At 38.0% G+C, this 24443-nt stretch overlaps 1 protein-coding gene across 8 annotated transcripts in view; it reads left to right on the top strand.

Moving 5' to 3' along the window:
- The window catches only part of strbp (spermatid perinuclear RNA binding protein), a 137266-nt gene that overhangs the window by 86882 nt on the left and 25941 nt on the right, over positions 1–24443 (top strand). For 4 of the 8 annotated variants that reach the window (XM_052037336.1, XM_052037337.1, XM_052037338.1 and 1 more), the window contains exons 3-12: positions 4788–4977; positions 5913–6148; positions 7779–7944; positions 14361–14508; positions 17855–17949; positions 18334–18429; positions 18853–18964; positions 19322–19419; positions 19957–20071; positions 23597–23689. In XM_052037336.1, the coding sequence (XP_051893296.1) occupies positions 4939–4977; positions 5913–6148; positions 7779–7944; positions 14361–14508; positions 17855–17949; positions 18334–18429; positions 18853–18964; positions 19322–19419; positions 19957–20071; positions 23597–23689 (1198 nt within the window). In that variant the 5' untranslated portion in view covers positions 4788–4938. The remainder of the gene's footprint in view (positions 1–4787; positions 4978–5912; positions 6149–7778; positions 7945–14360; positions 14509–17854; positions 17950–18333; positions 18430–18852; positions 18965–19321; positions 19420–19956; positions 20072–23596; positions 23690–24443) is intronic. The other 4 variants (XM_052037342.1, XM_052037341.1, XM_052037340.1 and 1 more) reach the window with 3 other exon arrangements.

Below are 24443 nucleotides of genomic sequence, written 5' to 3'. Positions count from 1 at the left end.
ATGTCCTCATGGTACAACAAAGTGCTTTGCAACTGATTTGTTTATTTTTATAGATGAATATAGCAGCCAGTTTGTGTATAGAAATGTTCAAAAAAATCAGCAAGGTGAAAAACTACTTTTCTGTTTTGCTGGATGGATTAATATTGGCTTAATAATGAAAGGTCCTCTCTGCTCATTTTTAACTAATGGAGTGGGATCTCTCACATCTGCTTGAAAGGACATACATGCATTCAACATCTAATCCAAAAGACAAAATCTTGGAATGCACAACACTTTGCTGGTACTGCAATAAAATGTCAATTTGCATTTTGTGCTCAAATCCTCCTCCAGGGCATGAACACACAATCTTCTGCCTCAAGATGAATTTGCTATCACTGAGCTGTGATAATTGTGGAGGAAAACGTAGATGCTGTCAACAGATTGCAAGCTATCCATGAGAAAAAAACAATGAAACGTGCAATGCTTAATTTGGGGAACACATTAAAATAATGGAGGAGGAATGGCTTAGGCCTTTGTGATTTCATATTTCAGTTCCAGCATGGTTGTAAAATTGCACAATGTATTTCCTGCAACCAGAGTGATGTGAACCTTGAGGAACCACGTGATAGAATAGTGAACTCCTTGCACGTATTTTGCAGTGTGGCAGGTAGCATGTGTAGTTTGAATTGCACTGGGCTAGCAATGGTTCTGGACTGACCCACTCTAGAGGGTATTTGATTGTAAGCAAAATGGAAGAATGTGTCCATTATAAACATAGAGTTTTAAGCGAGTTGGCATACCTGGCGATGTTTTTTTACATAATACTCCACTATGAAAACCATAATATCAACGTGGATATTATGTTGTTGAAAATGTTTATCCCAGTTTGACTCCCAAACAGGACTAGTTTCATGTCCTGACAGGTAGTTACCTACGTAAGAAGAACATGGGGCAGAGGTAGGCCATTTAGCCCCTTGAGCCCGCCCTGCCATTCAATATGATCATGGCTGTTCTGCTACAGGCCTTATCTCCTCTTCTTTGCCAGTTCCCCATACCCCCAATACCCAAATCTTTAAAAAAAATCGATTTCTTCTTTAAATACCCCCAAGATTATAGACTCCACCACCCTCTTGAGATGAAGAATTCCAGAGGTTAACCACCCTCTGCAAGAAGTTCCTACCCACCTCAGTTTTAAATGACTGCCCCCTAATTTCATAAATATGTTCTCCTTTTCAAGCTTCTCCCACCAGTGGAAACATCTCAACATCTACCCGATTGAACCCTTTAAGGATTTTATGTTTCAACAAGATCACCCCTCATTCTTCTAAACACTAAAAACATCGATTTAATTTCACTAGCCAATCTTGATAAGGTAACTCCTTCATCTCAGGAATTACCCTGGTGAATCTTGTAGACTGCCTCCGTAAGACCATAAGATATAGGAGCAGAATTAGGCAATTCAGCCCATCAAGTCTGCTCTGCATTCAATCATGGCAGATTTTTTCAACCCCATTCTCCTGCCTTCTCCGCATAACCTTTCACCCCCTTACCAATCAAGAACCTACCAATTTCTGCCTTAAGTACACCCAATGACTTGGCTTCCACGGCCCCCTGTGACAACGAACTCCACAGATTCACCACCCTCTGGTTGAAGAAATTCTTCCTTGTCTCAGTTCTAAAAAGGTGTCACTTTATTCCGAGGCGATGTCCTTGGATCCTAGACTCTCCTACTAAAGGAAACGTCCACTCTATCCAGGCCTTTCAGTATTCGGTAGGATTCAATGAGATCCCCCCTCATCCTTCTGAACTCCATCCAGTACAGGCTCAGAGACATCAAATGTTTCTCATATGTTAAGCCTTTCATTCCTGGGATCATTCTTGTGAACATCCTCTGGGCCCTCTCCAGGGCCAGCACATCCTTCCTTAGATATGGGGCTCAAAATTGCTCTCAATATTCCAAATGCAGTCTGACCAGTGCCTTATAAAGCCTCAGCAGTACATTCTTGCTTTTATATTCTAGTCCTCTCGAAATGAATGCTAACGTTGCATTTGCCACCTTTACTACCAACTGAACCTGCAAGTTAATCTTGAGGGAATCCTGAACTAGGACTCCCAAGTCCCTTTGCACCTCTGATTTCTGAATTTTTCTCCCCATTTAGAATATAGTCTACACCTTTATTCTTCCCACCAAAGTGCATAACCCCACACATCCCTACACTGTATTCCATCTGCCACTTCTTTGCCCACTCTCCCTACCTGTCCAAGGCCTTCTGCAGACTCCCTGCCTCTGCGACACTACCTGTTCCTCTACCTATCTTGGTATTGTCTACAAACTTGGCCACAATGCCATGTTCCTTCATCCAGATCATTAATGTTTAAAGTGAAAAGCTGTGATCCCAACACTAACCCTTGTAGAACTTCGCTGGTCACCGGCTGCCATCCTGAAGAGGACCCCTTTATCCCCACTCTCTGACTCCTGACACGCAGCCAAACTTCTGGCACTCCACCAATCTATCCATGCTAGTATCTTGCCTTTAAAACAATGGGCTCCTATCTTGTTTAGCAGCTTTGTGTGTGGCACCTTGTCAAAGGCCTTCTGAAAATCCAAGTAAGTAACATCCACCGACTCTTTTACCTAACCTGTTTGTTACCTCCTCGAAGAATTCTAACAGATTTGTCAGGCAAGATCTCCCCTTAATGAACCTGTGCTGACATTGTCCTATTTACATACACTTCCAAGTACTTCTAAAATTCATCCTCAGTAATGGGCTCTAAAATCTTACCAACCACTGAGGTCAGGCTAACCAGCCTATAATTTCCTGTCTTTTGTCTTCCTCCCTTCTTAAACAGCACAGGATGTTTAACACAACATTGCACAGGATAAAATAGTTTCAGCCAAATCCCATTGTTGTCTGATGTATGGGATAATAGAGGTTTTAGGATACACTGGCTGTATGCTTTGTAGAACCCCAAGAAGGAAGATGGAAAGTTGCCCTGCATATCATGTGCTCATTGGAAGATGCCACAAAGTAACCAAAGATTCTTGCTAATTGATTGAAGTTCAGATGACTTATCAAACATGTATGTAGGTGATGTAATTCAAAGATTTGCAGTGTGTGAATAGGATGGCTATGTGTGCATATATTGAAATTCAGTTTTTTAATGCATTATACATATCCTTTATGCATAAAAGACTTCACTGACCTTTCAATGAACTACAGATGTGACTGTATCAGGTTAGCTGAGCATCAACAGAAGAAGATTGAAATACTAATACAATCTTATCACGAACAATTAAAATATCATGGAGTCCAAAATATGCAACTTCTGTTACCAGTGAGGCAGAATGAAGTATAGGCTGGGTAGCTTTGTAGATATTAGAAGAAGTATTGAGAATAATTATGGAGTTGAAATTGGAGGATTGATAGGACTGTTCCCAGGACCTCAAGCAAGTTTGGGACCCCACAGTGAAAAGACAGCTAAGCTCCATGAAGCACTCTGACATTTGACACTGAGCACAACTAGGAAGGTAATAGCCTACCTTTACAGTTTTAGAAGAAAAATACAATTTGCCACACTTCTTGGGTCCTACCTGAAGTTTAAGCATGAATTCTGAATAAAATCTTCCACATTACTGATAATCTGCTGCTTGTAATTTTTGCTGATTTGGAACGTGGAAGTTGCTGACAAGGCTGGTATTTGTTGTCTATTCTTAGTTACATGGGAAGTGAGGAGACAGCTAAGCATCAGCAGCATTGGTGGGTCTGGAGTCTGATAGCCTAGGCTTGGGTAACAGATTTCCTTGTTTGAAGTTTAGTGAACCAAATGCTTTTTATACCAATCTAGTAGTTTCATGATTACTATTACAATACGAGCACACAAGGGTCATTGTCTGGATTCTGTGTAAACCAATAATGAAAAAGCAGTGAAGTCAGGGTAGTGAGAGAAATCTGCAAAAACTGGGTGAAAATGGAAAGTTTGGCAAACCTGTTATTTCCCGAGGTGTGGGTACAGACCTCTTTCACATTTGTTTGCAGTTAGTGAGCGTGGAAGGAATGAGTGTAAGTGTGAGTTAGTGATGGTCCTAATCCTAGAGAGAGGTCCGGCTATGGAGTGCTCCAGTCTCAGCTCCCTCTTTCACAGCTGCTCTATTCACATTCTGCAGCCACAGTTAATGTAGGAGATGACATTCAGTTTTTGTGTACTTGCACAAAATTTCATGCAGTTAAACTACAAATATTCCCCATACTGAAATGAAGTGGCATTTCGAGTAATTTTAACTATTGAGTACTTTTCACTTGTGTGTTATCTGTCATTTATCACTTTGTCAACCATGCTGATATTAACTATGGCAACCCTTTTTAAAAATATTTCTGTGAATTTCAGCATTAGATTAATTAGGTTATTGAGTAGTAAAATATAGGAAGTCTGAACCAAAGATTTTCACAGGATCCTCACAAAGAAAATGCCTCCCTGGTCAAAAATCCTTTATCAGCTATGTAATTGTGGAATCTATCATGTTAAAGCCACATAGGTGAGGTTAGTGTGGTAGCTCAACTATTCTCTGTGCAGAAATGACAAATATGCCATGTACATGGCTAAGTTTGAAATTGTATGCAAACTAGGATTGCTAAATAAAACAGCTATTTGCAATATAAGGGAGGAAACAGTATTAGCAAAAACAAAATGGTTTTAGTAGTAGCTCAAACCATACCACCATTTCTTCTTCTCACTTGGCGCTTACCAATTTCTTTTGTGTATTTTGCGCTGTATCAATTTGATCTCTTCTGTTTTCTCCTCCATGAAAGAACTGAGGTACAGAATGAGACCTTATATGCAGCACAGGCGGGGGAGATCATGTGGCTTGCATGGCTACTGCAAGGATGAAAAGTCTTAAATGGACAGAGTCCTGCAATTTTCCCCTGTTTGGGTGATGGCTTAATCATTTGTATTTGGAGGATGAAGTATATTGAAAGAATGAAGAAGACCATACAGAAGGTAAGCTGTCTAATGTTACCTGCCTTAGTAGGGTCTTCAGCATTCTTCAAGTTATATTCTCTGCATGCCAAGCTCTTGCCCTATCCTCTCCTGTGTTACCTGATCTATGATTCAAAATTGGCACTTTTTGCATTTTCTCCCAAAATTGAAGGCTTAATTTTAAGTCTGCATTCTTACAGGAAGCCTCACTGTCTGGCTCATAAGGTTACCTGCCTTTAATAGTGCATTTGTATATAAAAGTCTGATCTCAGTAAAATCTTCCAAATGTTGTGTAAAACTAGGAGGGTAAGTGATTTATGTACTTGATTTTACAGTATTTTGTTGCCTTGGGCTGCCCAAACACAATCTAGTAGGGAATGAGTATAGTACTACCACGATGAAGTAGACCACTTTCAGAATGGAACAACATTCAGAATGATTTTTTTGTTATCATCCAATGGTCATGAATAATGTTTGGACAAATTAAGTGAATTACACAAATAGAGAATCATTTCTGAACATCATATTAATATGCATTGTTATGATTTAGTTATATCTTGCCTTGTTCTACAAGGTGTATATGTTCTGCTTTGGCTTCATCAGTAAAACAAAATCACTTTCCTGACAAGAAGCAATGAAACCATGAGAGAATGGAAAGAGCAGTGTGCTTCATGCCTCCTGAAGTTGAAAGCCATGGCCTCCAAATTATCTACTGTAAATTAGATACTTTCTATCAATCTAGAGTTGTAATAAGGCCAAAAACAAAATGGATATCTATTCTCTCGCACTGGAGTGCGAAGGGAATAACAGAGGAGCAGGCTATCAGCATTATCTTATGCATGGATTTTGACACTGCTTTGATTGATTTTGATAATTAACATTTAGTTTTTAGAATTTCTATTCCTTTGCAGAGTTGGAAAATAGTCTAATATAAAATCTTTATTTTCTTTCCAAAGAGGCCAATCCGAACATTTGCTAATGATGACCGTCACGTCATGGCAAAACATTCCGCAGTGTACCCTTCCCAAGAAGAGCTTGAAGCTGTACAGAATATGGTTTCTACAGTGGAATGTGCACTAAAACACGTATCTGATTATTTGGATGAAAGTAATTTGCAGTCAGTTAATGTGGATGCAGATGAAGATGGAGCTGGAGATGCCAAGAAAAGTGATACTTCAGAGAGCAACTCAAGGTGAGTTGCTTCTTATTTACTAACTAACAATCCAGTCTTTTCTGTATGGATGTATTATGCTTGATTTTACACAGATGTCAAATATACACATTCTGCTGATTTATTGGAGTTTCATCCATATCAAATGTAGATTATTTGCTGGGAAGTTATAATTTCATTTAGAAAATATGTTAAATATTTGGTTTAAGTAGGTTTTCTAAGCAAAAATTTAACGAAATTTCTTAATTCTAACCGCATCATGTTATGGCTGATTTTAGCCAAGTTCCATTGCATCCTTGAAGTTAGAAAACCTTTTTCTAGATCATATTTTCCAAATGTACCTTCTAAACAAATTACTTGGAAATGTATTCTCGATCTAACTTTGGGAAATGAAGTGGAGAAAGCAGAATAGGTTTAGAAAACAGAACAACTTTTTGTTTCTATATTTTCTTTAGCAAGGTAAAACAACCTTCACAGGAGCTTGGTCATAAGATCTTAAGAAATGTCATGATGGAGATGTTTAGGGAAAGAATTACAGTCTTTGGTAGTTGAAGGCATGACTGCCAGTTGTGGAATATTTAAACCCAGGAATGATCAAGAGGCAAGAATCGGAGGAGAACAAATATGAGGACTGCAGGAGGTTACAAAGGTAGGACTTGGCAAGGTCAATGAAGGTTTACAAAACAGTACAATATAAAAATCAAGCCATTCCTTAATTGAGAGTCTTCATACAACGATAGTGTAATGGAAGAACAGGTCAGCATGAGATGGAACAAAGGCAACACAGATTTTAAATGCCCCCAATTTTAAATGTGGAGGATCAAGGGGCCAATCATCAGTGTTTGGAATAGACAAATGTGGAAGTATAAAGTTACGTATGAAGCAGGAGAGGATTTGCGACAGGAGCAGTCTTGTTGATGTCATGGATTTGTGGCCTGATGCTCAATTCTGGTTCCAAGGTGTGGTGCATTTTTCTAAAAGGGACAAAGGGAGACCTGGTGGGTGCGTGCAGGAATTAGTTTGCATACCCAAATCATTAAAGGTGGTAAGACAAGTCAATAAGATTGTTCATAATGCAAGTGCAGTCCTGGGCTTTATACATAGAGGGATTGATTACAAAAGCAAGGAAGCTAGGATAAATTGTAATAAAATACTCATTATAGGCCTTGTTAGGTTCATCTTAGGCACGATAATTTAGAATGATGTCAAGGTTTTGGAAAAGATGCAGAAACTATTTGCTGGAAAGTTATCAGGTGTGAACCCTTCTCGTAAAAGACTTGAGAAGGTTAAGGGAAAATTTTAATAGCACTGTCACCAAAATTATACCGCATAAACTCGCAGAATCTGTTTGCGTTAATAGTAGGTTCGGTAATCAGAGGTCACACATGTAGTATATTTGGTAAAAGATGCTGGTGAGAGGAGAGTGGTTTTGTTATTATGACTGGAAAAGCATTACCTGAAAGGATAGTAGAAATAATACTCAGTGGGAAATTGGAAGGGAAAAATTTTAAAGGCTGGAAGGCTTCATCACTGGATATTTGAAAACATCAAAAGAATTCATTACTCAAATAGGTTAAATGTTTGTAGAAGAATTGCACTTGTATGCTTCCTTCTTTAAAAACACAAGAATCACACAATCATTTTTTAACAGTGAACAGAGTGGCCGTGTCTTATGTGGAGTGATGCGAATTGGATTGGTTGCAAAGGGTTTGCTGATAAAGGGAGACTTGGATTTGGAGCTGGTGTTGATGTGTAAAGAAAAACCAACTGAGAAGTTATTAAGTATAGTCTGTGACAATCTGCCATTACAAATTCAGGTGAGTTCAGAGGAATCTGTCGTGCTTGATAAGAAAAAAAATGCACTGTGCGTAAACTATAATAATATGTAACTCCACAGCACTGAAATGGTGAATGTGTATACATAAAACACCCTGCAGTTTTAGACTTTCAGCTGCTGTTTCTTGACATAAGATGAACATAAATAATCTTTTTTTTATTATATCCAAACCCAGAACCACAAATGATGCATTTATTAAGTATTGTATGCAGCATCTTTACTGTTTAATCCAATACCACCTTTTCTTCTCTCAGAATGACAGGCAGAAGCACTATTCTGTTTCAGCGTAGGTGGATGGATAGTATTTGTAAATGTGAGGAGATTCTGAGGGTGCAGCTAAGGATGCCTGTTAACTACTTTTGGCTTTTGGGAATACTAGTTTATTTCCTGTGATGTTGGAAATAAAAGATAGACTTATTTATTTACCAACTTTAACAAACTCAGGATGTTCTAAAGCACTTCAGAATCAATAATGTAGATTTGTACTGTACTGATTGTTATAATGTGGGAAATGTGGTAGACAATCTGTACCCAAGAATCTCCCACAAATAGCAAATTGATAATGACCAGGCACCAGAGAGAACTTCCTTATTCTCTTCAAAATAGTGCCATGGGATCTGTTATATCCAGTCAAGACTGCATTTGGAGCTGTGCTTTATCATGTCATGAAAGGCAATGCCAATATAGATCTGTACTCAATTCTCCGGGGTTGGATTTGAAAACGCATTCTTCTGATTGAGTGCTACTATTAACAGCAGCGGAGTTGAGAACAGAATGGAAACCAATTATAGTCTTGAGGTGAAACAGGATTATAGGGCAGAATGCATAGCAGTAATTTGGTCATGATTTTAAAATCATGCAATCTGTGCATCCTTTAATATTGTTAAATTGTACAATGTGGCACATTGGGAAACATTGTAGTATAGTTGACAGAAAGCTAAAAAGTGCCAAACCTAGAAATCCGGGGGAAAAAAAACAAAATTTATCAACCTGAAACATTAACATTTTCTCTCTGTCCACTAAGGCTGCCTGACTTTCTGAGTATTTTGTGCTTCTATTATTGGGGTGTAGAGTTTTGGTGCAGTACATAAAGAATTTTAAACTTGATTAAATGATTCCTTGTAGTTCAGACTTTAGTTTTTATGTTATAAAGGAACACTTCTTTGATGTATTTTGGAAGCACTGGTGAGGCTAGGACACATACTATGAATGGTAGGGACTTAGAGAGTATTGAGAAACAGAGGAACCTCCGAGTGCAAGTCCATAGATCATTGGAAGGTGGCAGGTAGACAATGTGATAAAGGAGACATATAGGTTACAGGCCTTCATTACAAAAACTTTATAAAACATTGGTCAGACCTCAGCTGGAGTACTGTATGCTGTTCTGGTCACCAAGCTATGGGAGGGATGTGATAGTGCTGGAGAGGGTACAGAGGAGATTCACCAGGATGTTGCCTGGGATGGAGTGTTTTAAGTTACATGGAAAGACTAGAGAAACTAGGTCTGTTCTCCCTGGAGCGGAGGAGGTTAAGAGGGGACATGATTAAGATATATAAAATTATGAGGAGTATAGATAGAGAGGACTGCAGGAAACTTTTCCCTATATCAGAAGTAGATAAAATTAGAGGACATAGGTTTAGGGTAAGGGGAAGAGATTCAGAGGGGATTTGAGGGGGAACTTCTTCACCCAGAAAGTGGTAAGTAGTTGGAATGCATTGCCTGACAGAGTGGTTGAAGCTGGGTCACTGACAGCATTTAAGAAGTGTCTAGATAAACACTTGATTTGCTTAGGCATGGAGACGATGATGTTCATACAGAAGGATGCCCGCTGATAGGCGTGGATGAGTCGGACTGAGTAGCCTGCTTTAATGTTCTATGATTCTATGACTCAGTGAACTTGACTCAAAGCTGCGAGTATTTTGATGAGGAAGTGTAATCGAGCAGATTTTAACACAGTACAGATTTATGAGCTGGGAAAGCCTGTACTGTTGGAATATAAAAGACAGAATGGTGCTGTTTAAAGAACAGCAAGGTATAAAAACAGAAAATGCTGGAAACACTCAGCTATCAGGCAGCATCTGGGGAAAGAGAAACAGAATGAATGTGTCAGGTTGAAGACCCCTCATCAGAACTGGGAAAGAAAGGGAACAAGTTGGTTTTAAGTTGCAGATTGGTTGGAGAAAGGATAGATGGAATAAAGGGAAAGTCTATGGTAGGATGAAGCCAAAATTACCAAAGGCATGAGCTGTAGATGAAGACATCTAATTGAAAAGTTAATGAGGGCAGTTAGAGGGAGAGAGAACACAAATAGCGGAGCATAAATGTTGTGAAGTGAGTGTAGTTAGAGAGAGCAGGAAAGAGAGAACAGAAACAAAGGAATGTAGAAGCTGCAAAGTGCAGAGCTGATCAAAATACCCAATATGTCAAGCCATGTTAGAGAGAAAAGCAACCAATATTACAGATAGATTAGCTATAGCAGGACTTGCCTGTTCTATTGCAAACAGAAAGTGAGTTATTTGAAATGGTAGAATTCGATATTCAATATCTGGAAGGTTGCAGCATGCCCAGACGGAGGAGGTGATGTTCCTTAAGCTTATGTTGGGGGGCTCATTATGGCTGTGCAGGAGGTTACTGATAGGTCAGAATGAGCGTGGGATAGAGAATTAAAGTGGTAGTTGGTAGTAGGCTTAGGGTTGCCCTTACAGACTGAACTCAAAAGTACTGCACAGATTGGTTGCCCAATCTGTTTGGTTTATCCGGCCCAATTCTTATCTCTACACCAATGCTATGAAAATAGGCTAACTGGCCACTTCTATGTTTACTATTAGTCGTACATGGCTCTGCACAAACTATAATTACTGCAGCTTCTTTTTTCATGAGCATTTCATTATATAGAGTTTTCAGCACTTAATGGACCTTTTAGCTCACTTGTCTATGCCAGTATTTGTGCTTCACTTGAGCCTTCCTTAATCATACCTACAGATACTACTATTTCTTTTTTCTCAAATCATATCACATCAATGTACTTAAGCCTCAATTACCAAGTGAGGTGTTACGGACTCAGTGAATGTCCCTTTTAGATAGATCGTGTGTGTGTGTGTGTGTGTGTGTGTGTGGCGTGCTTACGTCAATAGAAGATAAAGGACGTAATGACGTTGTTGAAGAGGTCAGAAGAAGAGAGAGAGAGAAGGGAGAGAGACACCAGCCTGCTAGTGTTCTCTATCGATGGATGAGAAACAATAACTGTGTCTGCCACAGAAATCCATGTATGGAAATTGGAAGTAATCCGGTGGAGTTCACTTTGTTGCTGACCTGTAGAAGGAAACAGGTATTTGTGTGGACGACCACGATTCGGATGCTTTTCGGGGTGAGGAAGTCACTACCGAGTAAACACTGAAGTGTCGTTTGGGTTCCATCGTGGAACATTTGGATTTCATAATTACTCTCCCTATGTTCTCTACATCTACGTCTTATCTTCAGACCACAGTGGTTGTTGAAGAAGCCTTTGCTCACGTTTCACCTTATGGCTTGCGGAACTGAACTTTAAGAACCATTCCTGGACTTGGAGTTTGGGACTTTGCCACACACACACACGAAGAGTTTAGTTTTTGGGGTTAATGTTCACGGTTTAACATTTTTGAATTCTTACATACTAACATTTTTACTTTTATTTTTCGTATTATTATTAGTGATTAATAAAATAGTTTTTAACACTGAATTATGACTCAGTGTGTTTCTTTTGTTGCTGGTTCGTGACAGAGGTAATGGTTTGGAAGTTGGCACTATTGCCTTCATATTAGGTGGAGATTTTAGATATTGTAGATGGTCAACATACTAATTTTATTTCAGCAGTTTCATTTGTAACAAGTTCTACAACAAGGCCTGTCTGGATAAAAATTTATTATTTGAATTCCTTTTGAATTTGAGTTATTATCTCATATTTATGACTCCTAGTTTTCCATTGCAAAACAAGTGAAAACATCTTTTAGCTATGAAACAATTTCAAAATTTTCATAACCTCTATTAGATTACTGGTCAGAGAAAAAGAGCTCCAACCTGTTCAGTCTTCCCTGTTAATTGTAACGTCTCCATTTGGTTTCATACTTTTAAATCTTTTCCAGTACTGTCATTTCCTTTGTATAATATGGAGATCAAAACTAGTCAAACATTGTTCAACTAGGGTTTTGTCAGCCTCTCAGAATTTTAATTACTTTTCTTTAAAAATGAACCCCATTGCTTTGTTTACAATTTTTATTCAGGTGGTAGAATTATGTAAATAGCCAAGTCAATATCATCCATGCTGTAACAATTCTGTGGGGGTAAGTATAGTTTTAAAATGAAATAAAAATACATTCATTGCCAAGGTACATAATATGGTCTGCGCCATGACAGCTACCGGTGACTGCAGGACTGACCACTGTCAATTCCACTCAATTATCTTCAACCTGGTTCCAAAACATCAGTGTCAACAGAAGTGATGCTGCAACATCAACAGCGAGGTTGTCAAGGAGCGCACAAAGAGAGCTCTTCTTAGACAGCACCTCATGGACAACCTGTCAGCACCCAGCCTGCAGAAGCCATCAAGTGTCCACACTTAACGGGCTGCTCTGAATTCCAGCATAATTAGCAGCTACAGAGAGACTCTGGCTTTCCCACCTAGAGAAACCAGAACTGGTTTGGTAAGGATGACAAGAAGATTGAAGAGCTAATTAACCACAAACAAGACTTCCCTGGACTGGAAGCTCCACCTTTATTCAAAAAGAAGGCACAGTAGCGTAGCGGTTAGCGTGACGCTATTAAGCGCCAACGATCGGGGTTCGATTCCCGTCGCTGTCTCTAAGGAGTTTGTACGTTCTTCCGTGTCTGTGTGGGTTTCCTCCGGGTGCTCCGGTTTCCTCCCACGTTCCAAAAGACATACAAATAGGTTAATTTGGGTTTAAAATGAGTGGCACGGATTCGTTGGGCCGGAAGGGCCTGTTACCACGCCGTAAATAAAATTTAAAATTTAAATTTAAAGCTCCACGGGCACCTTAAGGCAGACGTTCAGCAGAAAACCCATGATCTAAAGTACAGATGATGATGGAAAATGCACAGGAGGCTCAGCAACTTACTGACAGCCATGACATGTATGGGATCTTCAGCACTGCAAAACCTATCTGCAGAATAAATAACAACACCCCACTCCACTGAAAGTCAATAACAGAGGAGATTGTGTGAACTCATAAGGAACACAGAAACAGTCAATGCCTGACTGAAGAGAATCAGAATCAGGCTTATCACTGATTTATATGACATGAAATTTGTTGTTTCATGGCAGCAGTACAGTGCAAAGACAAAAACTCATGGTCTCCTGGACTGATTTCCAATATGTTTCTAAGACCTGGACTACTTACAGCAAGCATCTCAAGGCACTAGAGAACCACCACCAATGCTACCTCCAAATTCACTGGAAGGTTAAACAAACCAATGACAGTGTCCTCTCCCAGGCCAAATCCCCAGCATTAGGGCCCTAGTAATGTGAAAAATGCAGGAAGCAGCACATAATTCTCATTTGGCTATGCTGGGGAGGAAATGTTGTTCGCATGTCCAAAACCAGACTCCCAAAATAGATAACCTATTCTGTGTTAGTCATGGGAGGATATTACCAGGTGGACAGAGATAAAGATTCAAGGATGTCCTTAAGGATTCCTTGCAGAAACACTACAGCTCCACTGACTACTGGGAGCCTCTGGACCATGCCCACTCAAAGTGGGGAAGGAACATTCAACTTGGTATTTAGAACCTCAAGGCCATGAATGGGAGCACACAGATGCCCTGTGTAAATGATGGACCCAGTGCACCATTTCACAGACTATTCTCCTGCCCATCCGATCAGACACCGCTTCCCCCCATCTGTGGAAGAGTCTGCAGTTCACACACTGACCTCATTAGCCAACTCACAAAACTGGAGTGGAAGCAGATCATCCTCATTCTGTAGGGACTGCATAAGAACAAGGATAGTCGGTGTTTAAATGACCTTTTAGGAAAAAACGTACCATTGCATGTAATATTTGGACATGCAATTATGCCCATAATAATTAAGATCTGTGCAAACTTCTTGGAAGATGAAATCACTTATTTTTAATGTTGTGAAGTTTGTCTTAAGTTGGGAGAATAGTGTCTGGTTGATCATAAATTTCTGAAGTAGCTTACTGTAGCTGAAGACTTGCACTTTTAAAAGTCCAATTATTTCATTAACATCCCTAGAAGATTTTTCCATTGTTATATATTGGTATTACACAAACAAACATTCACTCACTAAGCACTGATGAATGAGAGCTTTATATTGAAGTATGTAGATGTGGGGTAGACCTATTAGATTTCAGACTGTCTGTTTTGTATTTTTGATACCTTCAGAAACTTTCAGAAGAAAAATATGAAGTTGAAAAATGCACAGAAGAGGCAGCCATCATTGTCCAAAATACAAAAGAACCCAAGTTGACACTGAAAATCGTTCTCAGTTCACCAGTAGTCAGAGATGAAATGGAAAAGAAGCAAGATGGAGGTATATTGATCGGCGTTTTCATATATGTTACTGTTTTATACGTTGCTTGCTGTAAGACTTCTGTGGTCTTGCAGAGCAGGTGTGAACACAAATTGAAAATAAATTTTGCAGTTTCAGGGTTTAGCTGGAGAAAATCTTTTACTTTTTAAAAAATGAAAAGCAGAAGGTTCTTTATCCAGAGTTTCAAAGGTAATTTCAAATCAAAGTGGAAATGGAAATTTTGTATTTGCAAACTTTTCTGGAATTTATAGCTTTATAGTTAAGTACCTGACTACTGCATACTCACAGAACATGTTCTGACCACATAAATATCATAAGACTTGTTGCATTTATAATAAGTGTATATGGTGTCATTATTGCCCCATCTCAGTGCTACAAAAAAGATATAAACAATACATCTAGGTCCAAATGCAAAATGTTTCAAATTATAATCTTATTGAAAATACGGCACCCAAGCTTAGAGTGGTTAAATTTTTCTTTGTATATGTGAGGAAGCAGCAATTTTTAACAAATTCTTCTGTCAGACCATCACAAGTAATTCATGATTTGAGCATCACACCCCATTGCAGTTATTTTAGTCCTAACTACTCAGTAAAATTTTGTAAAATGCCAGTAGATAGAAATACTTATTACAATGCGGTCTTAAAACAGCAGTTTAATTTAAATACCATCAGCATCATTCTACCTTTTGAAAAATAAATTGTAATTGGGAATTGCACTTCTGAGATTGGCATGGACTTCTTGGGCCAAGTGACCTCGTTCTGCATTGTAAATGTGTGTGAGATTGCAAATTACACTGTCGTTTATTGTAAGTTTGACTTGAAAAAACAAGGATTTGAGCCTCAAGGGGTATCCAGTATTCAATGTCCATTTATTTAAGATGCACCGAATCTCTTAACAGCACTGAGATTGGAAAAGAAAAATGGCTGGTCAGAATAAAATAGTGTTAATTTGTTTTTATTGTTTACTTATAGGCTTTCTTTTTGGTTAGTCTGCAAAGCGTGTCAATGATAGTTTGTTGAGCCTTACTGGACAATGTCAGACCTTTGACCAACTGGCCGCTCTCTGTCATGGGAATGGAGGCAGCTGTGCCCACCTGGGCAGGAGGGGACTCCCTGTTGCTGTTCTCCCTATTTCTAGACTTGCTACAAGTCCCTTCAGTAATTTAATACTGTTCAGCAAGAAATTGTGGTATGAAGTGATGTTTGGTTACATACAGAAACGGTTATGTAACGGTATTTTGAAATAAGCTCCATTGGTAACAGCCAGCTGATTTAAATATATATTAATTGGCAACTTACAGTTTGCCAGAGTTAATACCATCTGGAATTTCCTGCCTCACAGTATGCTATATAGTCACTAATCAGCACCCAAAGCAATGTTAGCTGAAGGGGACTTACTCAGCTGTGTACATTTTGTCTTACTTGAATGATTCATGTGCATTCATGCCCTGCTCTCTACAATCTCGTGTTTGGTTGAGGGGAGAGGGGTGGGTGGTAAGGGAGGGGGTGGGGGATGCTGTGGTTTGGTGATAAATCTTGATGTTGCTTGTGCTATTGCATATTTTAAAAAATGGAGATGAGCAGGTTGACACCCACCATGTGTCTTACAATGATAGGGTTTGAAATAAATGTATTGACCACAAACAGAACTTTAGTTAAATTTTGTCAGTTAGTTACATAACAATTTTTTGTTTTCTTGACCAGGACTTAAGAAGGTTCTTTCATCCTTTGAAATATAAAGTTTATAGATCTTCTAATATCCCAGTATTGAGTCTAATTGATGGTGATTGGATTCAGTCTGCTTGAAGTTTGGATTCGGTGTCAATAAACTTTGCAGTGGCTGTATGCATCACTTTCTCTTACTGAAGTGAGACTAGCAGCTTTCTGCTCTGCCAAAATTGGTTCCATATGTAGTGTATTTGATTTGCTGTCACCACGAGCCTTGGAACAATGTGCTCATTTAAATTAATACAGTTTCTGTATATTAGAAGCCTACGTTCATTTCAAACTCAAAATTGTACAGGGCATGAAGTGAATACATGAGTGTTTTTAAAAGGGACTTTGGTGCAAGTCTACCCCATTCACTGCCTGCTCTTTGTCCCCTATCCTTATCTTTTTTTCCGTAGAACTTGCATGTAAAAGATGACTGACTGCAAAAAAAAAATCTTGTTATGTTCGTGCAGACATGCACTTTAATGTAATCAAAAGCATTTCAAAAATTGTTGAAACAAATTGAAATTTTCTGGTAGAAGCGATGTTAATACCCTGTGAGTATCAGAATTACATAAAACTATATTCATAGTTTTCAAACACAATCATTTAAAATTATGAAATATCTTGGTTATGTTGAGGTGAGACTTTGTAACTAGGTTCATTATGACAGAATTACATACATGAAAATATTGTCCCTGCAGACAGTCATCCTTTATGCTGTCTAATCTGATGTTTTAGACTATTAACCACCCATCTACAGCAGTTTATCTTTGTATCCCTTGTGTAAGAAATATTGTACTTTATGGCAGATGTTTTTGATGCTTTACAAGGCAGAAACTCCAGTTGTTGAAAATACTTGAAATTATTATAGTATTATGCAAATTTCATTAGGGGTTAACTGCCATAATAAGTTTCTGTTACATTTTAATACCTCTGTTGTAGGTGCCACATTTATTTGTATGATCATAAGCTTTCTTTTTGCTTAGTCTGCTAAAAGTTTTGGAGGAAATTTTTTCAGAGAACGAGTTGTTGCATAAATGGCACTTGCACAAGGAGTTAAAATGATAGGGCCATACATGGTTAATTTCTGGTTTCCTGGGTCCTCGATATCAGCATCATGTTGTGGCAATTGGAATATGAAATTGAAGTAGAACTTCTATGTTTAATAACATGAGCTCTTACAATTCTGGTCTGCAAAAGCTGAGATCAGTGAGAACTGGAGTACAAGCTGAGACTTAAATGTTTGGAAGTAGGTACAGTTTACTTTTCATTACAATTCACTAATTTACTTTTAGAATTACCCAGAAAACCAGAAATTAAAGAGGCCTGGCTAACAGTCAACAAAAGTATCTGCTGTGTGGTATAATTTGTTGTGTTCTGCATTTTAAATAAGTCTCAGAATCATATACTCTGCAGTTGATATGCCATTGATTCGTATCCCGAATGAATGCTTTTTGCTTCTGTCTCACATGTTCACGTTACTGTAAATGGCTGTTGTAGTAACCACAATGCACTATTAAACCATTAAAATTTCTGGGAGCCTTGTTTGCCTAGGATGCTGCCACTCCCTAGTACTGAATGACAGAAACCCCTTGGTCAAACTGTATCTGTCTTCTTATTCCATTCACCAGTAGAAAATTTTGCGATGAAAGATCCAGCGGACTTATTGGACAGGCAGAAATGCCTAAACGCCTTGGCGTCTCTGCGACATGCCAAATGGTTTCAGGTTGGCTACTTGTTCTTACCTTATTGTTATTGTAGCCTTATGAGGTTTTAACGTTAAAACCATTTGTTATAATAAAACATTTAATGTTATTCATTTGCTCGTAGCTTTGGTACTTTGCGCAGTTTAAGCTCAGTCGGTTTACTATAATAGGTAGATAGTTTCCTTTTACTAGTTATCATGAGGCTACAAAAGCAATTGTTAAACATTTATGCTTCTTGCTTGTACTTGAAAACTGCCGTTCTAGAGGATTTGTTCTCTGTAAATATTCTGTTTTGTTTGCATGATCATTTAATTTAATTTAAGTTACTGAGAAATGCCAAGGTGCTATGTAACTTGCAGCTGTACTAAGCAGATGACATATCACAACAATTCTGTATGTTTTAGGCAAGGGCAAATGGATTAAAGTCATGTGTAATTGTGATTCGTATTCTGCGTGATTTATGCAACAGAGTACCCACATGGGGACCATTGAAAGGATGGGTAAGTTTAAATATAGACTGTTATCTTGTCAAACCTAATGGTCCAGGTATATACAAACTACTGAATTTTAATTGCTTCATGTCTCTATTATTTCAAATGAAGACGACTTGAAAAATACAAGAAATGCGATGTAAACTTATGACTTTCTGCAAAGTGAAAGCAAATCTCTTTAATCAGAATCTGGATTAATTCTAGTCATTTTACATGTTAAGTAAAGCTTTTTTTTCCCATGGAAGTTTATCTCCTAGTGCTAACAAGGTATGCATGAACTAAACTAATTTGAAGAGAATTTGAGATGACATTGATGTTAAAATAAGTTTGAACATGTTTCATGCAATCTAAAGATTTAACTTTGTTTGACAAAATAAGCTTCACCTTTCCATTTGTTGGATATTACTGATTTATTGTTCCTATTACATTTAGCCTCTAGAGCTTATTTGTGAAAAAGCCATAGGTACTAGTAATAGACCATTAGGGGCTGGTGAAGCCTTGAGACGTGTAATGGAGTGCTTGGCATCGGGGATTCTTCTACCTGGTAAGAGTCTCAAATAACAATTAGCAAATAAATCATTTGCCAGCGTAGTATTTAATAGCTTAACAATGGTCATTCCATGCTCAAAATTGAAGATTGTTTTATATAGTAAATATGGTAAAGTATATTTTTAGTTTTCAAATTAATACTTCTTGTGAAACACGTGTTCAGAATTTGATCAAAAGTCAGGTAAGATGCGTAATATCTTTTATCTTGGAAAAAAACTACAAATAATTTCTCCACTCTTTTGGACTAGCTAAATGGTTATTTGTCACATTTACTACATAGAATAACTTGATCGTGAGTGTATTTTCTTAGTAATCTACTGCTTGCAATGCAAATTATTTATTTACTGTCCAGGTGGTCCAGGATTGCATGACCCTTGTGAAAAAGATTTAACCGATGTATTGATCTCGATGACTTCACAGGAAATGGATAATATTACTCATAGTGCCCAGGTATGACTGTTCTTCAGGTAATTATCATTACCAATGAAAAGTTACACTATGCTTTAAAAAAAAGTCCCGTGGGAACATCAACAAACTTTCCTTTCATTTTGGAAGAATGGCTTCTTTCTGAAAATAACAATACTTAAACTATTGGTTTCTGTAAGAAATTATAATGGGATAATTTGTCATTAGAGAATGAGTTGATTTTTATTAATTGTAAGGAATAGTCTTGTCTGTCATTTTGTTGAGGTTCTTGTGTTTCAAGGAGAGCAGACCCATAAGAGCTCATTTAAAAAAACTGAAGCAAAACAATGGGCAGCACTACTTTGCTTGCCTATTCAGAGATGTACATGTACAATGGGAGTATTTGAATGTCAGACAGCAGCAGAAATTCTATGGCTTCCTGAATAAACTTGTTGAATTATCCTTGAACATATTAATTAATTAATATTCCATATTAATTAACACTATCATAAAGTCAAATCTTAAATAATGTAAAAAAAAATGAAATTGTAATATCTTTATCTGCATATCTTGTGCTTATAGCATGCACTTAGACTTATGGCTTTCGGTCAGATCTACAAAGTACTGGAGATGGACCCTCTTCCATCAACGAGATCCTCACTTCAGAAATGGTCCCGATCATTAAGTGAGCGAGATGGTGGGTAGATTTCATAGGATCAAATAAACGTATTGTTCTTAAATTCAGCTTGTTTGTGCTAGTTTTTTTTGCTGTAATTCCTGTGATATTAACGTAATTGCACAGAAGTTTTGGAATGCACATTACAGTCAGTGCAAGTCAAGGTCCCATGATCTTTTATACTCAAGTCCCACAAAAACTTTATAACCCTTGGTGAATTAATCACTTCAGGGAAGTACTGTTAACAAAACTCATTTGCAGGCCTTACAAGAGTGCAATGAAAATTTAACAAGGAACTTAACTAGGGATTTATGTGCAAGGAATAAATGCATTTGCAAGAATTTGAGGAATATTTTTTTCCACACATTTACAAAAGAAGTTAGTACTGAATGCTAATCTAATTAGAAAATAAATTTGCAAAAAACTGGTAACCTACAACTGATAGATTGATACTGTGATTTAATTTTTTTGTGATAAATCCATTTTCAGTTGTGTTAATTAAGTGCATCATTAATACTTAAATATGTCAAGGAATTTTACTTTTAAAGGTAATTTAGAAAAAAGCATTGGTTTATGATAAGTTTTATGTTCAGTAATACACAAAAGAAGGAATGGAAGCTCAGCATTGTAAGAAACAAGAAATAGTTTACAAAACTTGTGCTGGAGTTGCTGATTTTGTCCAATGTAGAAAAATCCATTGAGTAATGTGTATTTAAGTCTGAATAATGTAGGTACCACTTGAGTCTTTGTAAACCTTTGTTTCTGTGTTTGCACATGTTCATGGAATCGTTGCCAACAAACCTGCTGCCAATTCCAAGTTGTGTTTTGAAAAGTGAAAATGGAAGCAAGTAATTATTTAAAATTGTGTTTTTATTGGCAAGACTGTCAGCCAGTGAGTTGTATAGTTTTTATGACTCTCTGCAGCAATACAGCAAAATCTATTTGCTCTTTAAATTAGACAATGTTTGTTAAGAAGAGGAAGCAGAAACCACAGCAGCATCTCCCAATAGAGAAGGGTAATTTCTCCAGAAAAATTCAGAGTGGAGGATAGTTGCAGATAAATTGTGTGCACAAAATCATTCTCAGTCACTTACAAAATAGTGTGGTCCCAGGCTTCATTGACAAAAAAACTTACCCAATCATCTCTTCTGCCTGGCCATACTGTTATTACATCTGCAATCCATTTAAAATGTCAGCATGAAGTACTAGATACAAGTAGAACTACAGATGTAGCCATACGTCAGTAATTCATTGTAGTCATTTCCATGCTGTTGGAGTATCTGTTGAATGCAGGTTCTCAAATGAAATACTAAATAACAGCTGAACATTAAGTATTTCATTCTCAGCTTCAATCCACAGGTTTGTGAAACTGGTATGCTTTTGATGAATATCCCAGTTTCAGAAGATATTGACTGGAACCAAAGACCATGAAGAATATTGAGCAGATTGCGAAATTCCAAACATTGCTGAATGCTTAAAGCTTTAGTTATGGCTCTGGGAAGCCAAGCTTCCAACTCATTTTCTCGGCATTTGGGTATAGAGATAGAAAACATAAGGCTGACGGGAATTCCAGTATCCAGTCAACCAAAATTCGTGAAAACAAATATAGTCTACCTTTAGAAAAGGGGTAATCTGATATTTGCTCAATGTGTTGTACACAGTACTGAGTAAAATTCATTCTTTGGAGCTTTATGTTAGCTGATACCTGTCACTTTCATTCGGTAATAATCCAGAGCCAATTAAGGGCTAATTAGTGATGTAATTTCTTCAAATTGAGAACTGTGTTACCTGTTAATGTCCCTCAGGTTACCTTAAAAGCAGTTGCAAGGATTAGATTTTTTTTCTCATTTTAGAACATAGAACGGTACAGCAGGGGAACAGGCCCTTTGTCCCGTTATGTCTGTGCCAACCAGGATGCCAAATTAAGCTGTATTTATTTTGTATTTATTTTCTCAGGATTGTTCAGATATAATTTTATATCCAAGAGGTACTCATATATTTAAAAAAATGGAAATAGGGCAACCACCTTTGAGCATGTTACCATAGAGAATTGGAATTGGTTTATTATTGTCACTTGTACCAAGGTAAAGTGAAAAACTTGTCTTGCATACCATTCATACAGATCAATTCTTTACACAGTGCATTGAGGTAGTACAAGGTAAAACAATAACAGTGCAAAATAAAGTGTAACAGAGAAAGTGTAATGCAGGTAGACAATAAGGTGCAAGGTCATAGTGAGGTAGATTGTGAGGTCAAGAGTCCATTATATTGTACTGGGGAACCGTTCAATAGTTTTATAACAGCAGGATAGAAGCTGTCCTTGAGCCTGGTGGTACATGCTTTCAGGCTTTTGTATCTTCTGACTGATGGGGGAGGGGAGAAGAGAGAATGTCCGGAGTGGGTGGAGTCTTTAATTGTGCTGGCAGTTTTACCGAGGCAGCAAGAAGTGTAGACAGAGTCCACGGAGTGGAGGCTGGTGTCCGTGATGTGCTGAGCTGTGTCCACAACTCTCTGCAGTTTCAGGCAGAGCAGTTGCCATATCAAGCCATGGTGCATCAATAAAAATTGGTGAGGGTCGACGGCGACATGCCAAATGTCTTTAGCCTCCTGAGGAAGTAGAGGCGCTGGTGAGCTTTCTTGGCCGTGGCGTCTATGTGGTTGGACCAGGGCAAGCTATTGGTGATGTTCACTCCTAGATACTCTCAACCTTCCAGCTGGGGAGATATGTGTAGCCAAGGAATAAGAGGAGGAGACAGCAGCCTTTATTGCATCCAACAAGAAGTGGTAAGATAGCCAGAAGGATCTGGGCAGTCTGTCAAGGCATGGGGCAACTGCTGCCAGTCCCCAGTAATAGCCCACACTCACTCTCCCAGCCAAGGTGCTGCCATGAACCCCTCACCTCAGTATCCGCAGCTGTACCTCTTGCCCCAGCTTGCCCAACGCCAACCCTCACAGGCAGCCTCTCTGCACCAAGATGTGGGTGAGTTATTGCTGCAGGAGAACTGGCATTGAGCAAGGGTTCACATCAGATCCTGGCACCCAGGTTGCTAGCGTAGCAGTGGAAAATAACAAAGGGCAGAGGTGTAGCCCAGGCTCCAGGCACAGCAATGCCATCAGTAATGCCTCTCTCTTTATTTAATACAATAATGACTCCTTTTAGCACTGATTCCATTAGGACACTCATTGCTGGGAATGTATCCCGAGTGCTAAGCAACTTGCCAGTGTATTTGATCAAAAATCAGCAAGTATCAATAATAGGTTGACTCCAGTGGTTTACTTAAACCTGGAATATTGATGAAACTGCCAATTTGAAAAGATGCAACATTATTTGAAATCAAATCAGCTTTCGCAAAAATAATCCTTAAATATTTTTAAATATCTGCTTCTGAATATTAACATTTTATTTACAAGTAATATTTATGTAAGTAACCAGCAAGATTCGTATCTGAGCTCAGCAGTATATCATAAATCATAAACAGTTTTGTTGATATAAATCTTTCATTTAAAAATGTCTGTTGAATAAAAATGCTCTGGGATATTTTTCAGGACCTCTCTCGGCACCTTTGAAAAGACCATATGAAGATAGTATGGGAGATGATAAAGATCCAAACAAAAAGATGAAAAGGAACCTGCGAAAAAGTAAGCTAATGTCCAAAGCGCCCAATTGATTAATTAGTGTACAATGCTCGGTTTCTGAAAATTTCAGTTTTTTGTTTACAACCTAGATTATTGAACATCCAATTCACAGTTTCCTTTATCCCATGTACTTTCAAGTTATCTGCAAGTGATGTGAGATCCTTGTTGTATGAATTCTCATGTTGAAAATCTATCTTGACCAACTTTGTTTTAATTCTGAGTTTCAGGGTGCTTTCTTAGCATGCTGAATTCTTATTATTGTTTATTGGTGCTTCCATTGATAAAGGAGCTCTGAACATAAGAGTTACCTTTTCCAACCTGCACTAGTGTGTCTAACGCCGTGAGTGAAGGGAATTACTGTGTGATTATTTTCCTAACTTGGTTTTGGGCTATTCTACTCTAGGCAGGTTCAGACATATTTTAGGGCCATTACAAAAAACATTAGGCCAAACAAATTGGTTTTATTTATCAATATCAATGTTCTGCTTTCTTATCACATTCTTCAATGCGCTAACACATCCAATTTTTAAAACATATCATTTATTGTCCTCAATGCACATGCATGTGAAATGATTGTGCCTGAATCGATCTTATTTCCAACTCATTTTTAAAATTAATTGGTTTCATTTGAATCCTTTAAGCATTACTAATATATCTAATTTCAATCATTTTCAGGATTTTGAAGGTTATTATTGGCTTTCTTTCTAAATTTATTTTTTGGCCAAATAATCAACCCAAATTTTTTTTTCAACATTCT

Source organism: Pristis pectinata, chromosome 23 (genome assembly GCF_009764475.1).
Source record: "Pristis pectinata isolate sPriPec2 chromosome 23, sPriPec2.1.pri, whole genome shotgun sequence".
NCBI classification, from domain to species: domain Eukaryota; kingdom Metazoa; phylum Chordata; class Chondrichthyes; order Rhinopristiformes; family Pristidae; genus Pristis; species Pristis pectinata.
The sequence above is the reverse complement of the archived record's forward strand: the minus strand, read 5'-3'. Positions and strand labels throughout refer to the sequence as shown.